The sequence below is a fragment of the Zalophus californianus genome, chromosome 12 (genome assembly GCF_009762305.2).
Source record: "Zalophus californianus isolate mZalCal1 chromosome 12, mZalCal1.pri.v2, whole genome shotgun sequence".
Classification (NCBI taxonomy): Eukaryota; Metazoa; Chordata; class Mammalia; order Carnivora; family Otariidae; genus Zalophus; species Zalophus californianus.
Genome location: NC_045606.1, coordinates 49,725,320 through 49,737,502, shown reverse-complemented (window position 1 = coordinate 49,737,502; position 12,183 = coordinate 49,725,320). Strand labels below are relative to the sequence as shown.

General features: G+C 32.5%; 1 protein-coding gene across 5 annotated transcripts in view; it reads left to right on the top strand.

Annotated features, from left to right (window-relative positions):
* SNX13 (sorting nexin 13) overlaps positions 1–12,183 on the top strand; it is a 133,164-nt gene that overhangs the window by 101,405 nt on the left and 19,576 nt on the right. For 3 of the 5 annotated variants that reach the window (XM_027573210.1, XM_027573208.1, XM_027573211.1), the window contains 2 exons: positions 3,252–3,321; positions 7,363–7,535. In XM_027573210.1, the coding sequence (XP_027429011.1) occupies positions 3,252–3,321; positions 7,363–7,535 (243 nt within the window). The remainder of the gene's footprint in view (positions 1–3,251; positions 3,322–7,362; positions 7,536–12,183) is intronic. The other 2 variants (XM_027573209.1, XM_027573212.1) reach the window with 1 other exon arrangement.

Here is a 12,183-nt window from a genome sequence, read left to right as displayed (position 1 = left end):
GCCATAGTGTTATGTCAGATATGATGTAACATTTGAAGTATTTTCCTAAATCATTTGGTGTCATTACCATTTGTTTGTTATGTTCCATAACCTTATAACAAAAAGGAATAACTCGTAGAGCATGAAGAAAGTATTAGCAATAATATTCATTTGTAATGAAAATGTTTCCAGATGTGATGAAACTTCATTCATTTGAAATTTCAAGTATTCACTTTTGTAGTGCTCGTACAAGTGTTTGAACACTAGTAACAAATACTTTTTTTTCTTTATTCCATATCTGGAATAAATGCTTTTCCAAATAAGAGTGATTCTTTTGTCACATAGAGATATAAACCAGACAGTCTCTTGATTGACAAAGGTCACACTTGAGGTCAGGGACTTGCAGTATTTTGTTATTCACATAAATCTATTAAATTCAAGGTTTTAAGTTCCTGGAGTCTTTTGGATTCTTTCTTTTTTAATACATATACAAATTTTAGTGGATAGCTACATTTTAAAAATAGCTTTAAGATTGTAAAATAAGTCATAATAGTTTTTTCCAATATAATAAGCAAAGAAAATAATGTGGTGATTTACTTATTTTCAATTGAGATTGGCAGGTAAATTATAAGCATTTCTAGCAGTGCCATCATAGTTGTGGATTATCACAGTAAATCTGAACTTTCATTTTTTTGTCTTATTATGTTAAAAAAAAAACTTTTTTTGCAAGCAGTTCAACAGTCGTAACTCAAGAATCTTTACAAACTGTTTTATTTCAGGACAGCATAAGTCTACTTGTTTTGAAATCACAGTTTTCTTTTACTAAGTAATAATTATAGTTCTAAATCAGAATGTAGTTAATATTATTTCACCAACTGTAATTTTATAGTCTACTTGATATTTACATTTGCATTATACCTGTGACTGGGAGATGTTTCATTGGGTTTTTCATCATATTTAATGAAAATAATATTAATTGTTTAAGTGTGCTAGAAAGACACTTAGGTACAAAGTTTTCTAACAATTTCTGGGTTGCATAGTATAAGATGGTAACATGTTTAAAGTGATAAGTACTGTTTTGCTGTTGAAATGTTACTATAAGGGAAGGTTAACAATAATAGTAATAACAAAAATACTTCTTCTGTGATAGCTTGTAATTGGAAGAAGATCATAGTAGATAACAATCTAAATTTTGTAGAATATTCTATTTTCTCTGAGGCTTCTATCTTTCACATAAAAGTAATAATAAAACAAAGGTTGTGTTTCTATCAAGATGTTTTATTATAGGTCATAGGACCACTTAAAAATAAGTGCACTCTTTTCAGAGCATTATAATTCACTTTGTAAACTGACAAAGTTGTAGAGCAAGTATTACACCATTGTACCATTGGGAAAACTGAGGTACAAGAAAGACTGGTTGATTTGGCAGAAGTCTCTTAGGGTGTCACTGGTGAAGTCTGGACTAGACCCATTTTAATTTAATGATTTGTCCACTTGACCAGGAAAATACTGTGGATTTTCTGTATGTTATTATCATATTTTGCTGCTCTTAATGAATAGTATTAAGTAGTAAACTTTTTGGCTTTCTTCTTAGAATGTAGTTGCCTTAATTTAAATGGATTTATGTCATATATAGCTGCATTTAAGTCATTTAAATAACTCTCCTAGTAATATTGGTAATATCATGTTAGGACCCAAAGTCCATTCAGATCCTATGGTTTTTAGAGTATAAAATATGTCTGAATCATGTAATGTCTGTGTGTCAGAGACCATTTTGATGTTCAGTGATTACTAAGAGAACTCGTAGGCCTTAGCATACTCTGACTCTTATGGAAAGGATTTATTAGAGAGAAAGGATTTAAAGCAAAATCAGCAAAGGGAAAAGGCGCATGCAACAAAGTCCAGAGGAAACCAGGTACAAGTTTCTAAGAATCCTCTCCCATGTAAGTCACATTAGACAAACTTAAATCCTCCAGCTATGAATGTGACAACACATATGAAATGTTGCTACCAGGAAAGCTTATCCGAGACTAAGTGACCAGGGTTTTCACTGGAGGCAGGTCACATAGGAAAACCTCTAGTTAGTACATACTAAAATTCCAGACTCCCAGAAGGAAAGCAGGTGTTCAGCATAAACAGTTATTAGGTACAGTGAACTACTCTTAGTGGTTAAGGAATGGTGGGAACCTTCCCTAATTCTAAATTCCCAGATGTCATCCAAGGGCCAGGCTTGCAAGCATTCCTTTCAGAGAGCAATTTCAAATGAACTCTTTCTTGTTTATTTTTTTCCCAGCTTTATTGAGATATAATTTACATAAAACATTACATAAGTTGAAGATGTATGACATATTGTTTTGATATTACAAAATGGTTACCACCTTAGAGTTCACTAATCCCTCCATCACATCAGATAATTACCATTTCTTTTTGTATTAAGAACATTTAAGGTTTACCCTCTTAGTAATTCCAAGTATATAATATTGTATTATTATCATTATTATTTGATATATAGTTGACTCAGGTTAACTCTTTCTGTACAGTCTGTCATTATGTGCCCTTCTAGGTATGTGTGGGTGTGTGTATATGAGGCAAAAAAGTTAAATTTAAACCCGAAGGCCATAGTTGAAAAAAGATTCATTTGGGTCACTCAGTAATGATTTTTGTTTGTGGAATTATTTTTGAAAATTATTTAAAATCTTAGACTGGATTCACTTCATGTAATAAGTAATTATAATAGGTAACTTTTTTGTATTGAGCAGTCTTACTAAATGTTTTACATGTCTTCTTATTTAATCCTTACATAACCCTATGATGTGTAGGTACTATTATTCTCATTTTATGGATAAGGAATCTAAAATTATTCCTAAGTTTACAAAAATGTTAAGTAATACAGAATTGGCTCTAGTATAGTTCAACATTAAAAAAATTTGAAATGGTAACTTAAGAACATGTCTACTTATTTTTATCCATATTTTTTCCTTGCCATATATTGAATATATTTGAGAAGTAACAAATGTCAGTATATGGATAAACAATGAAGGAAGAAATAATCAATGTACTAAGTTGATTTCTGAAATACTTTGTTTTATAGTTTTTTAATTATGGATTTTCTCTCTCCTGTTAGTATAAATAGGATTATTGTTGGGGGAGGAATACAGGTAATATAAAGTTTACGTGGGGCAAAGATGAGTAAGACATATATGATACAGGATGCTTTAACACTTTTTTCCTATAAAATTAAAATATTTTTTTGATTATTTTTCTTTTTCAAGTCTTTAGATGACCTTTCAAACGTATCTTCTGATGACTCAGTACAACTCCATGCTTACATTTCAGACACTGGTAAGAGACTTTGTGGTATAATTATTACTCAAAAATTATTAATTATTATCACCCTTGGATTATTTTCTACATTTGTTTTTACAAACCATTTTTCTCTTCTGTAGTCATTTTTCAGTTACATTTTTTTTTCTGCAGCATGTTTTTCATTAAATTCTGTTACGTTTATTTGTATTATGGTTTGATATATACTGTTTATCCTGTTGAGTGATACTTTGTGTATATGTTATGATGTACTTGTGTATCTTCTTTCTCTAAGGTTGTTACTGTTTACATTTGAAAAAGCTTAAATTCTAAGTATTTTGTCATTGCTAATAAACTCTTGAAACCCAATCTTTTCTTCTTCTTGTTTGCGTCTTGCTAATAATTGTCTGCATAATTCTTATTAAATTACTTGGGGCAGATTTTAGCTCCATCTTTTTTATACATGTAAAGTCAGACTAGATAAGTGGGTTAATGAAACATTGGTACAGGAGTTTACAGAAGCTTAAGAAATGCTTAGATGAGGTGAGAAACCTAAAATTTTGTGACTTAGCATACATGCAAAATGGTTAGTGAACTGAGAAAAAAATCTATTTTCATCATTGCCATTGGGTTATTAGATAATGCCAATGAGTAGTAGGTAATGATGATTTACTTATCCCACCCCTCACTATTCCTGGATTATAGGAGTGTGTCTGTCCGATTACATTTGAAATATTATCATACTGAGGTATCTCAGTTCAGTTTCGTGCTTACATTTTAGGTAACTAAGAAGAGATTTTATAGTGCAAGTACAGCTTAAAAGATAATTTGCATTTTTTTTTTTTTTTTTTTAAGGTCTCTGTTTTCTTTTTCTTCCCACTGGAGCTGGGGTCTCATTTTGCATTGTATTCCCTGCCATATTTTTGAAATAAGTTATTTATAGTTGCTGTCTAAGTTGTTCTTTTATCCTTTACAGTTAGTTGGTGCATACATTACTCTGCTTATAAAGGTTATTAGATAAAAACTTTGTCCATAAAACCAGAGGTTTTGTTGCTTTTCTTTCTAGCCTTTGTTATAGTTGTTTCACTTTTCCTTCCTGAAATTTTGAAATTCTTTTTAAAAATCTCTTTTCTTTGTTGGTTTATCTTCCAAATATGAAAGTCTTTGTTAAACCACAAATGTTTAGTATTTGTCCTTTTATTTCTTTCTTAAAGACCTTAAACTTTATGTCTCAAAGAAGATACTCATGTCTGTATTTCTTATGTAGATCTTTCTTTTCTCTGAAAGTTGTGGTTTTTTTCTAGCTCCTTTGTCCATTTATTCAAGAAGTATTTATTAGCTTCTTAAAATGTATGAAAGCACCATACTAAGCATTTTTAATAAATTATTTTTGTCAAACTTATGCATAAATACTAAAGGCAGCACAATACAGTTTTAAGAGCATTACTTTTTGTCCATTTCCATGGGTTCAAACCCCAGGTCTGCCACTTAATAGTTGGGTGAACTTGGGCAAGTTCCTTAACTTCTCTGTACTTCAGTTTTCTTATCCATAAAATGTAATAATAATAATAATAATATTCATAGGGTTGTTAGAGGACTCATTAATTACATTAGTAACATCAGTTTGTTCAATAAATATTTTACCAGTTGGTAAAATCTGGAGAGTCTAGATTTTATATTCTTAACATCTTTATTACAGGAAGTAGAACTTAGAGTCCAGTGAAGGGCTTCTCACGGAGTGGTCCATGAACTAGTGCATACTGCTTCTCTTCTTTGTGAAATCTTCCTTTAAAAAATATTAGCTCAATTAAGCAATGTACTTAGTGATGAGTCTGATTTATATTCTGGTTCTTGTTCCTTATCTGATTATGGATTAGTGACAAATAGTTTATATCACCTGCTGTGAGTAACATTGTCCTAATGAAAACAGTATTTCCACAATAATATCTCAACATCATCTCATAATCAATATATGCAACCTCATTATCTTTTTAAAAATCAAATTGCCTTTTTATCTTTTGCACAACCTCTTTATTCTTCTTATTGTGCATGCACCCTAGTCATGAGGTCTTCTGCCTATCATTTTGTGATAAATCTGATAATTCTTCCCCCCATTTCTTTTCTATTCTTCTTATTCTCCTTGCTCTTGTTAACTTTTAATTGGTTATGATTTGCTCCTAATTGGCTTCTGCTTTCTGTTTTCCTTCCCCAAACCTATCTTGAGCACAACAGATAAAACTATTCCCTTGTTGTCATGCTGTGTTTGAGTGGTGGTGGTTCTCTAACATGATGAAAAAGTTTTGTGCAGTTTGTTTTGCCTAGGTCTCTGAGAGAAGGATGACTGGAAGAAGTGAACAGTAAATAATAAATAGTGTAACCTATAGTTACAGTCTCAGAGAGCAGGGTGACCAAAGTCTGTCCCTAGTCTTGTATTTCGTGAAAACAGGCACACTGATATTAGAAAGGGAACAAAGGACAATTTTGAGTAGAAAGTACAAATCTTAAAATAATTTTGATGAAAGCTTAAAAGAGGCTTCTGTCTAAACTGCATTTGCTAGTATAGATTTCTAGCTTCTATGTTATTAAAGTAATTTACTGAGATGCTATGCAAACTGTTCTTTGCCTAATTATATACAAAACACAAAATATTTAGCTCCAAAACTTGGCCACTTCCCCCCGCACGATAACGGATCAGTGTAATCTATTATTAGAAGAGCAATTTATACTTGGTCAGAATGGTAGTCTAAAGTGCTATGGGAACTCCTGCCTTCCACACATAGAAAGGCTGAAAACAAAAAAATAGCTAAAGGGAGAAAGCTACAGGTGCCATAGACCATGAGGAAAAATAAATTTAGGAAAGTGAAGTGGAGTTGAGGCCAAGGAGCTCACAGGAGCATAGACACTACTATCTTGATTTTAATGGCATTTTCATGTCCCTCAAGTTTCAAAGAGGCAGTATGGACTAAGGCCATAGACAGCTGGAACCCAGCCCTTCGCATGGAACCCAGATTAACAAAGGGTAGTTTGATATGAAAGGAACGAGAAAAACAGCCTAGTGTCTGGGGAAAAAATAAAGAATGTTTAGATCATGTCTGGAAAAGGTATCTGTCATCCGCAAGAAATTGAAAGCCTATCTTGATTCCCAACATGGGTGTGTCTAGAGTCAGCCATCTTCAAGTGATTTGTACCACAGGGTCTCCTAGCTGGAGAGGGTGTTAAAAATAGTCATAGAGGTAAAACCTAAGTCAAGAATGCAACACTATGAAAAAAGAACCAAATACAATCATAGAAAAAAATATTGTGATTGAAATTGAGGTCAGTGGTTGGATTAAGAAATAGACCAGATGTAGATGAATGGAGACTCAGTAAACTTTTAAAGACCTGAAGAAATGATCTAGAATAAAATACAACACTAGAAGGATGTAAGAAAATGGAAAAATAGGAAAGAAAATTAAAATGATTCAAAGTGAATCCCTTTACTTAAGGTTAGTACACAATGGGAACAGGTTTAGATTTTAGAGACTACCTCACTTGAATGGTTTGTGACAAGTCAGTAGGAAAATGCCTTTTCCAAAAAAACAAAACTCCAGAATGAACTACACTTGTAAATTTTTGAATATTATAAATGGTGAAGAGGCTTGTCAAAAGAGTGCATGAAACCTTATTCCTTGGCTTTTGCTTTGTTTAGTTGAGATTTGAATTGAAATACAGCTGAATAGTGAAGGCTACTATGAAAGATTATTTTGTTTCTGTTATTTTTCCTCTATTAATTTAAAGAATAATAGGTGGTAGTGTGGTATCGAAACTAAGAATAGGCACAAGCTCTTGAGGAAGAGAGTCTAAAGTAGATATCACTGTGTGGTTGGTAGTGTCATCATAAACTTATGATGGAGTTACCATGTATAAAATCTTATTGTGAGTACAGAGGATGGGAATCTATTTTATCTTTTGATGACATCCTTTTGTCTCAGTCTGTCATTTCAAATTCTTCTTCATTTCATGTCTTTTTGTTTGTTTTTGTTCTTCATCTTCCTCCTTTTTGTGTGTTTTGTTCTTCTTCATTTTGTTTTAAATGACTAGTATTTGCTGACTATGACCCATATGCTGTGGCAGGCGTTTGTAATGATCACGGCAAGACATATGCATTGTATGCTATCACTGTACACCGACGCAATCTTAACAGTGAGGAGATGTGGAAAACCTATCGTCGTTATAGTGACTTTCATGACTTCCATATGAGGATCACTGAGCAGGTAATGAGGTTTTTAAAGTTTCTGTGTTTTACATTGTTTCCTGATTTGATGTTTGATTCTAAATAGTTTTGAGGATGCTAAGATACCAGAACAAAAGAAAATAAGGTAAGCATTTTTGTATAATCAGCATAATGTTAGAATGATTATGGGCATTTAACCAATAAATCAATCGTTAACCAGTCCCAGGCATTGTAGACCAGTGACAAAATATCAGTGGTCTACCTTGGAAAATTAAAATGAAAGTATATTTCTGAGTGTGTGTGTGTGTGTGTGTGTGTGTGTGTGTGTGTGTGTGTGTTCCTTTGTAGAGGTGTTTGGGTTTGGTTTAAAATAGGGAGGATCACTGCAGGGCATTTTGTGTTTTGTTTTTGGCAATATAATTCAGAGTTCTAGTTATTTTAAATGACATCCTTATGCCCACAGTGTAACAGTTAAGTCCTTGATCCATCAAGTTGTTTTATAAACCACAACCTAAATTAAATTTAACATTAACCAAATAATGTTTTTAATTCTTACTAAATACAACCCTTTTGTTTTATAGAAGTATAGGGACCCTTAAAGCTAACACATGTAAACAAATTATTTCTCTGCTTTACTTTTTTATTAAATACTTTCTTCTTTTCTTTAACTTTGAAAAGTAGATTATCACCAGATGAATTGCAGTTTGTGATCTATGGAATTTAACTTTTGAGAATCTTTTATTTCATGCAAGGTTTTTAAATATGCACTGGTATTAAATCAATAAAAATAATTATTGGTGATATTTGAATGGACAGAAGCTTTGAAATGACATTGTATTATTTGAGTAATCAGAAAATACCTTTTTCAGTTAAGATAGTGGAAAAAATATGGTTGATACCATGATAATCTCATTAAAATATTCTGTGAATAGACTGAGATAAACTATTAATGGCTTAAAAGTGATTAAAAACAGATTAGGGTTGGCTCCAGAAACCCATATGAAAAAGACTATTTTGAATCATAAGGAAATTAATAACTTTGGACATGCCTGTTCTATTTTTGTTGTTGAATAGATCACCATATTTCTTGATTTGTTTCTTCATGTTTAGCTTGATTTTTTTTTTTTTGCAGAAGTGAAAGAATTTTCTGTCCCACATTGAAGAAATAAATGATTGAATTTTTAAAATATTGACTGTTCTGTATGCTAAAATCCACAGCTTATGTATCTTTCTCCCCATCCTCACACTTTAACCAAACAAGACAAATTTTAAATTTGACTTGCTAGGAAGTAGTTTTATTTACTTACAAATCAATGGGAATTTGGTATAATGTGAAATTTTCTAGTCTAGGAATGTAAATGTCATGTTTACATATTGACAAATATAAGTGAAGAACATACTTTAAAAAAACTTTATTAATAGAACAGTTCATACAGAAATTTTCTTTTTCAATACAGCATCAAAAATTATATGAAATTAAGTGAATTCATTTTTCAGAGGTCTCAGTACAGGCAAAGTGGTTTTGACTTTGTGTTTCCTATCAAGTTCTGTTAGTGTTTGATTACTTAAGTATATAGATTGCTCACAGAGCTTAAGAATTTAAAAACAAAGCTTGTGAGTGAAAATGTAGCTTTAGGCAAAATGCTAAGCATTTGTAAATAAGATTCAGGCTGTTTGCCTCTTAGCTCTGCTTTACCTGTATCTTTAAATTTAAATCTCTCATAAAATAGAAGAAAAATGCAGTGACTCAATAGTAATACATCCATTGGTATCAGTACAACCTGTTGACACAAATGAATTTTAACTCCATAGAGCTCTTGAAGTGTTAACATTTTTTAAAACGGGTTTTGTTTAACTTTGTGATGTAAACTTTTTCTAGTCTAAATATATGAAATCATTTATTTTCATTAAAGATTTTTTTAGCCTCATTTGATATTTTATGGATAAAGATTTGTAAAATTGAAAGAAAATAATTAAAAAATTAAATGTGACATTATTTTAGAAATCGCCTGAACCTACGCATTTATTTATTCAACAAATATGTATTAAGTTTTTTCCGTGTGCTTGGTATTGCTCTCAGTGCTGGGAATATATCCGTGAACAGGACAGACCAAGTCCTTGCCTCTAGGAGCTTACATTCTAGTAGACACTGCATTACTGTTACACTGGGTGAATTGTATATTAGCACTGATAAATACTAGTGATTTAGAAAATATTAAGTATGCAGTAAGGTAACTAAGTAAAAGTATTTATGTGTCTGGCTATAAACCAATTTTGAATCCTTCTAACAAAATTTCAGGCATGCTTTTTGAATTTTCCATTAGTGCATCAGGAAGACATATTCAATGTAGAAAGATAAAAATCTCTTATTTTGGAATGTCTATGATACATATATGATATCTGAGTTCTTTGTGACATGAAATACTCTTTAATTTATGTGAGTTCTTATGTTCAGGCAAATTTCTAATTTTTTTTTTTTTTACATGCTTTAAAAAAATTTCTTGAATTTTTGGCAGAGGGAATTATATTACCTTTCAGGGAGTGGGCTACCTCTTGCTTGTACTTATAAAATCTTTAAAATACCAAACTTGTAATGAGTTTAATATAAAGTTCACCATTTTTTCCTTTCATAACAATATTTGAGAGAACTGTCAGTCATTAATGCTTCTGTTCCAGATAATTTTAGAAAGGCGTTTGATAATCTAGGCTTTAAGAAAATAACTTTTTTGGCATTTAATTTGTTTTTTTCTTTCTCTTTTTTTTCTAAAAGGTTTTATTTATTTGACAGAGAGAGGGAGCACAAGTAGGCAGAGCCGGCAGGCAGAGGGAGAGAGAGAAGCGGGCTCTCCGCTGAGCAGGGAGCCTGACGCGGGGCTTGATCCCTGGACCCTGGGATCATGACCTGAGCCGAAGGCAGACGCTTAACAACTGAGCCACCCAGGCGCCCCTAATTTGTTTTTTTTCTAATTAACAAGGTTTAATATTTTAAAGTTTCTGAAATAAATTGTTGTTTTATTGCAAACTGCTATATTCCTTTGATGTATTAATTTGCTAGGGTTACCGCAACAAAATACCACAGACTGAGTGACTTAAACAATAAAAAAATTTTTCTTTCAGTTCAGGAAGTCCAAATTCAAGGTGTTGGTGAATTTGGTTTCTCCTGAGCCATCTCCCCTTAGCGTTCAGATGGACACCCTTCTTTCTCTCTATGGTTCCACATGGCCTTTTCTTTGTGTGCTCAACTCCTTCATGTCTCTTTGCGTGTTCAGATTTTCTCCTCTTAAAGACACCAGTCAGATTAGATTAGGGCCCACTCTGAGGGCTTTGTTTTAATTAATCCCCTCTCTAAAGGTGCTATCTGCAAATACAGCCACATTCTGGAGTACTAGAGGTTAAGGATTCAACGTATGACGTTGGGGCAATACCTTTCAGTCCATAACATCTTCGTATTACCAGAATAAAGTATGTATTCTGTGAAGTTAAGTCAGTAGTTTAAGATAATGTAGAAAAGTAATATTCCAGCAAATTAAATAACTTTTAGGACACCTTGAAAAAATTAATTTATTTCCATAAGGTATATAAGGTATGATTTTTTAAATTAATTCATAAAACCAGGAACTCTCCACTGAACATTTGATATTCAATGAGGACCCATTCTAGTACTTTTGTGAGCAACCAAATTGGTGAATATGGCTACAGCATAACATTTACCCTGTAAATTGCAACTTTCCTTTTTTGTTTTTCTTGCCTTTGCTGAGGCAAAAGAACTGCCTTTACCTTTCATGTATAACATACAATGAACTTATTTGCATTTTAGTTCCAGGCAACCATCAGATTTGCCATTCCATTTAATAATTTTTTAGAATCTTCCAGTTTGGAGATGAAAATTAACCTAAACCTTTTCATTTCCTCTTTAATCTCTGCACCAGGAATGAGTTTTCTTTACAGAACCATTACTGTTGTTTTTAAACAAAGGATGGTTTTAGAAAGTTTGTTTCAGTTTAGGACATGTATCACATGGGAAAAACAGGAAGGCTGCTTGAAGTTTCAGTTACTAGGCTTTTGGCCAGCCATAGTCACCAGCTAAATGACTTTCCTCCCATGCTGTGTTAGTAGCTGGTGTAGTTAAAATCTGTGCTTTAGCAAGGCACAGCACATTACTGTATATGTGGACCTTTGAAGGTGCACCCAAATGTTAAGTCTGTAAATGCTAGACCTAGAGCATGTACACTTGGTGTTTGTGGCCTTGCAAAGGTACGATACATACTAAAGACTTTTAGGTTTTTTTCTTAATAATCTCTGAGTTTATTTTTCATGTGTTTGGTGGGGAAGAAGTGTCCGTGTTGTACTACAGTTGTTTATATGCAGAGTTGTAATAAAACTGTAATCAATATTTTGAAATTTGCCTTTTCTATTTTTTTTTAAAGATTTTATTTATTTGACAGAGAGAGACACAGCAAGAGAGGGAACCAGGGGGAGTGGGAGAGGGAGAAGCAGGCCCCCTGTGGAATAGGGAGCCCCGGGGCTCGATCCCAGGACCCTGGGATCATGACCTGAGCTGAAGGCAGATGCTTAACAACTAAGCCACCCAGGCGCCCTGCCTTTTCTATTTTTAATAACTAGCTATTACAATGATTAACTGATTGACAGTCATCAATACTAAAAAAGATTTTTTTAGTAGATTTCTT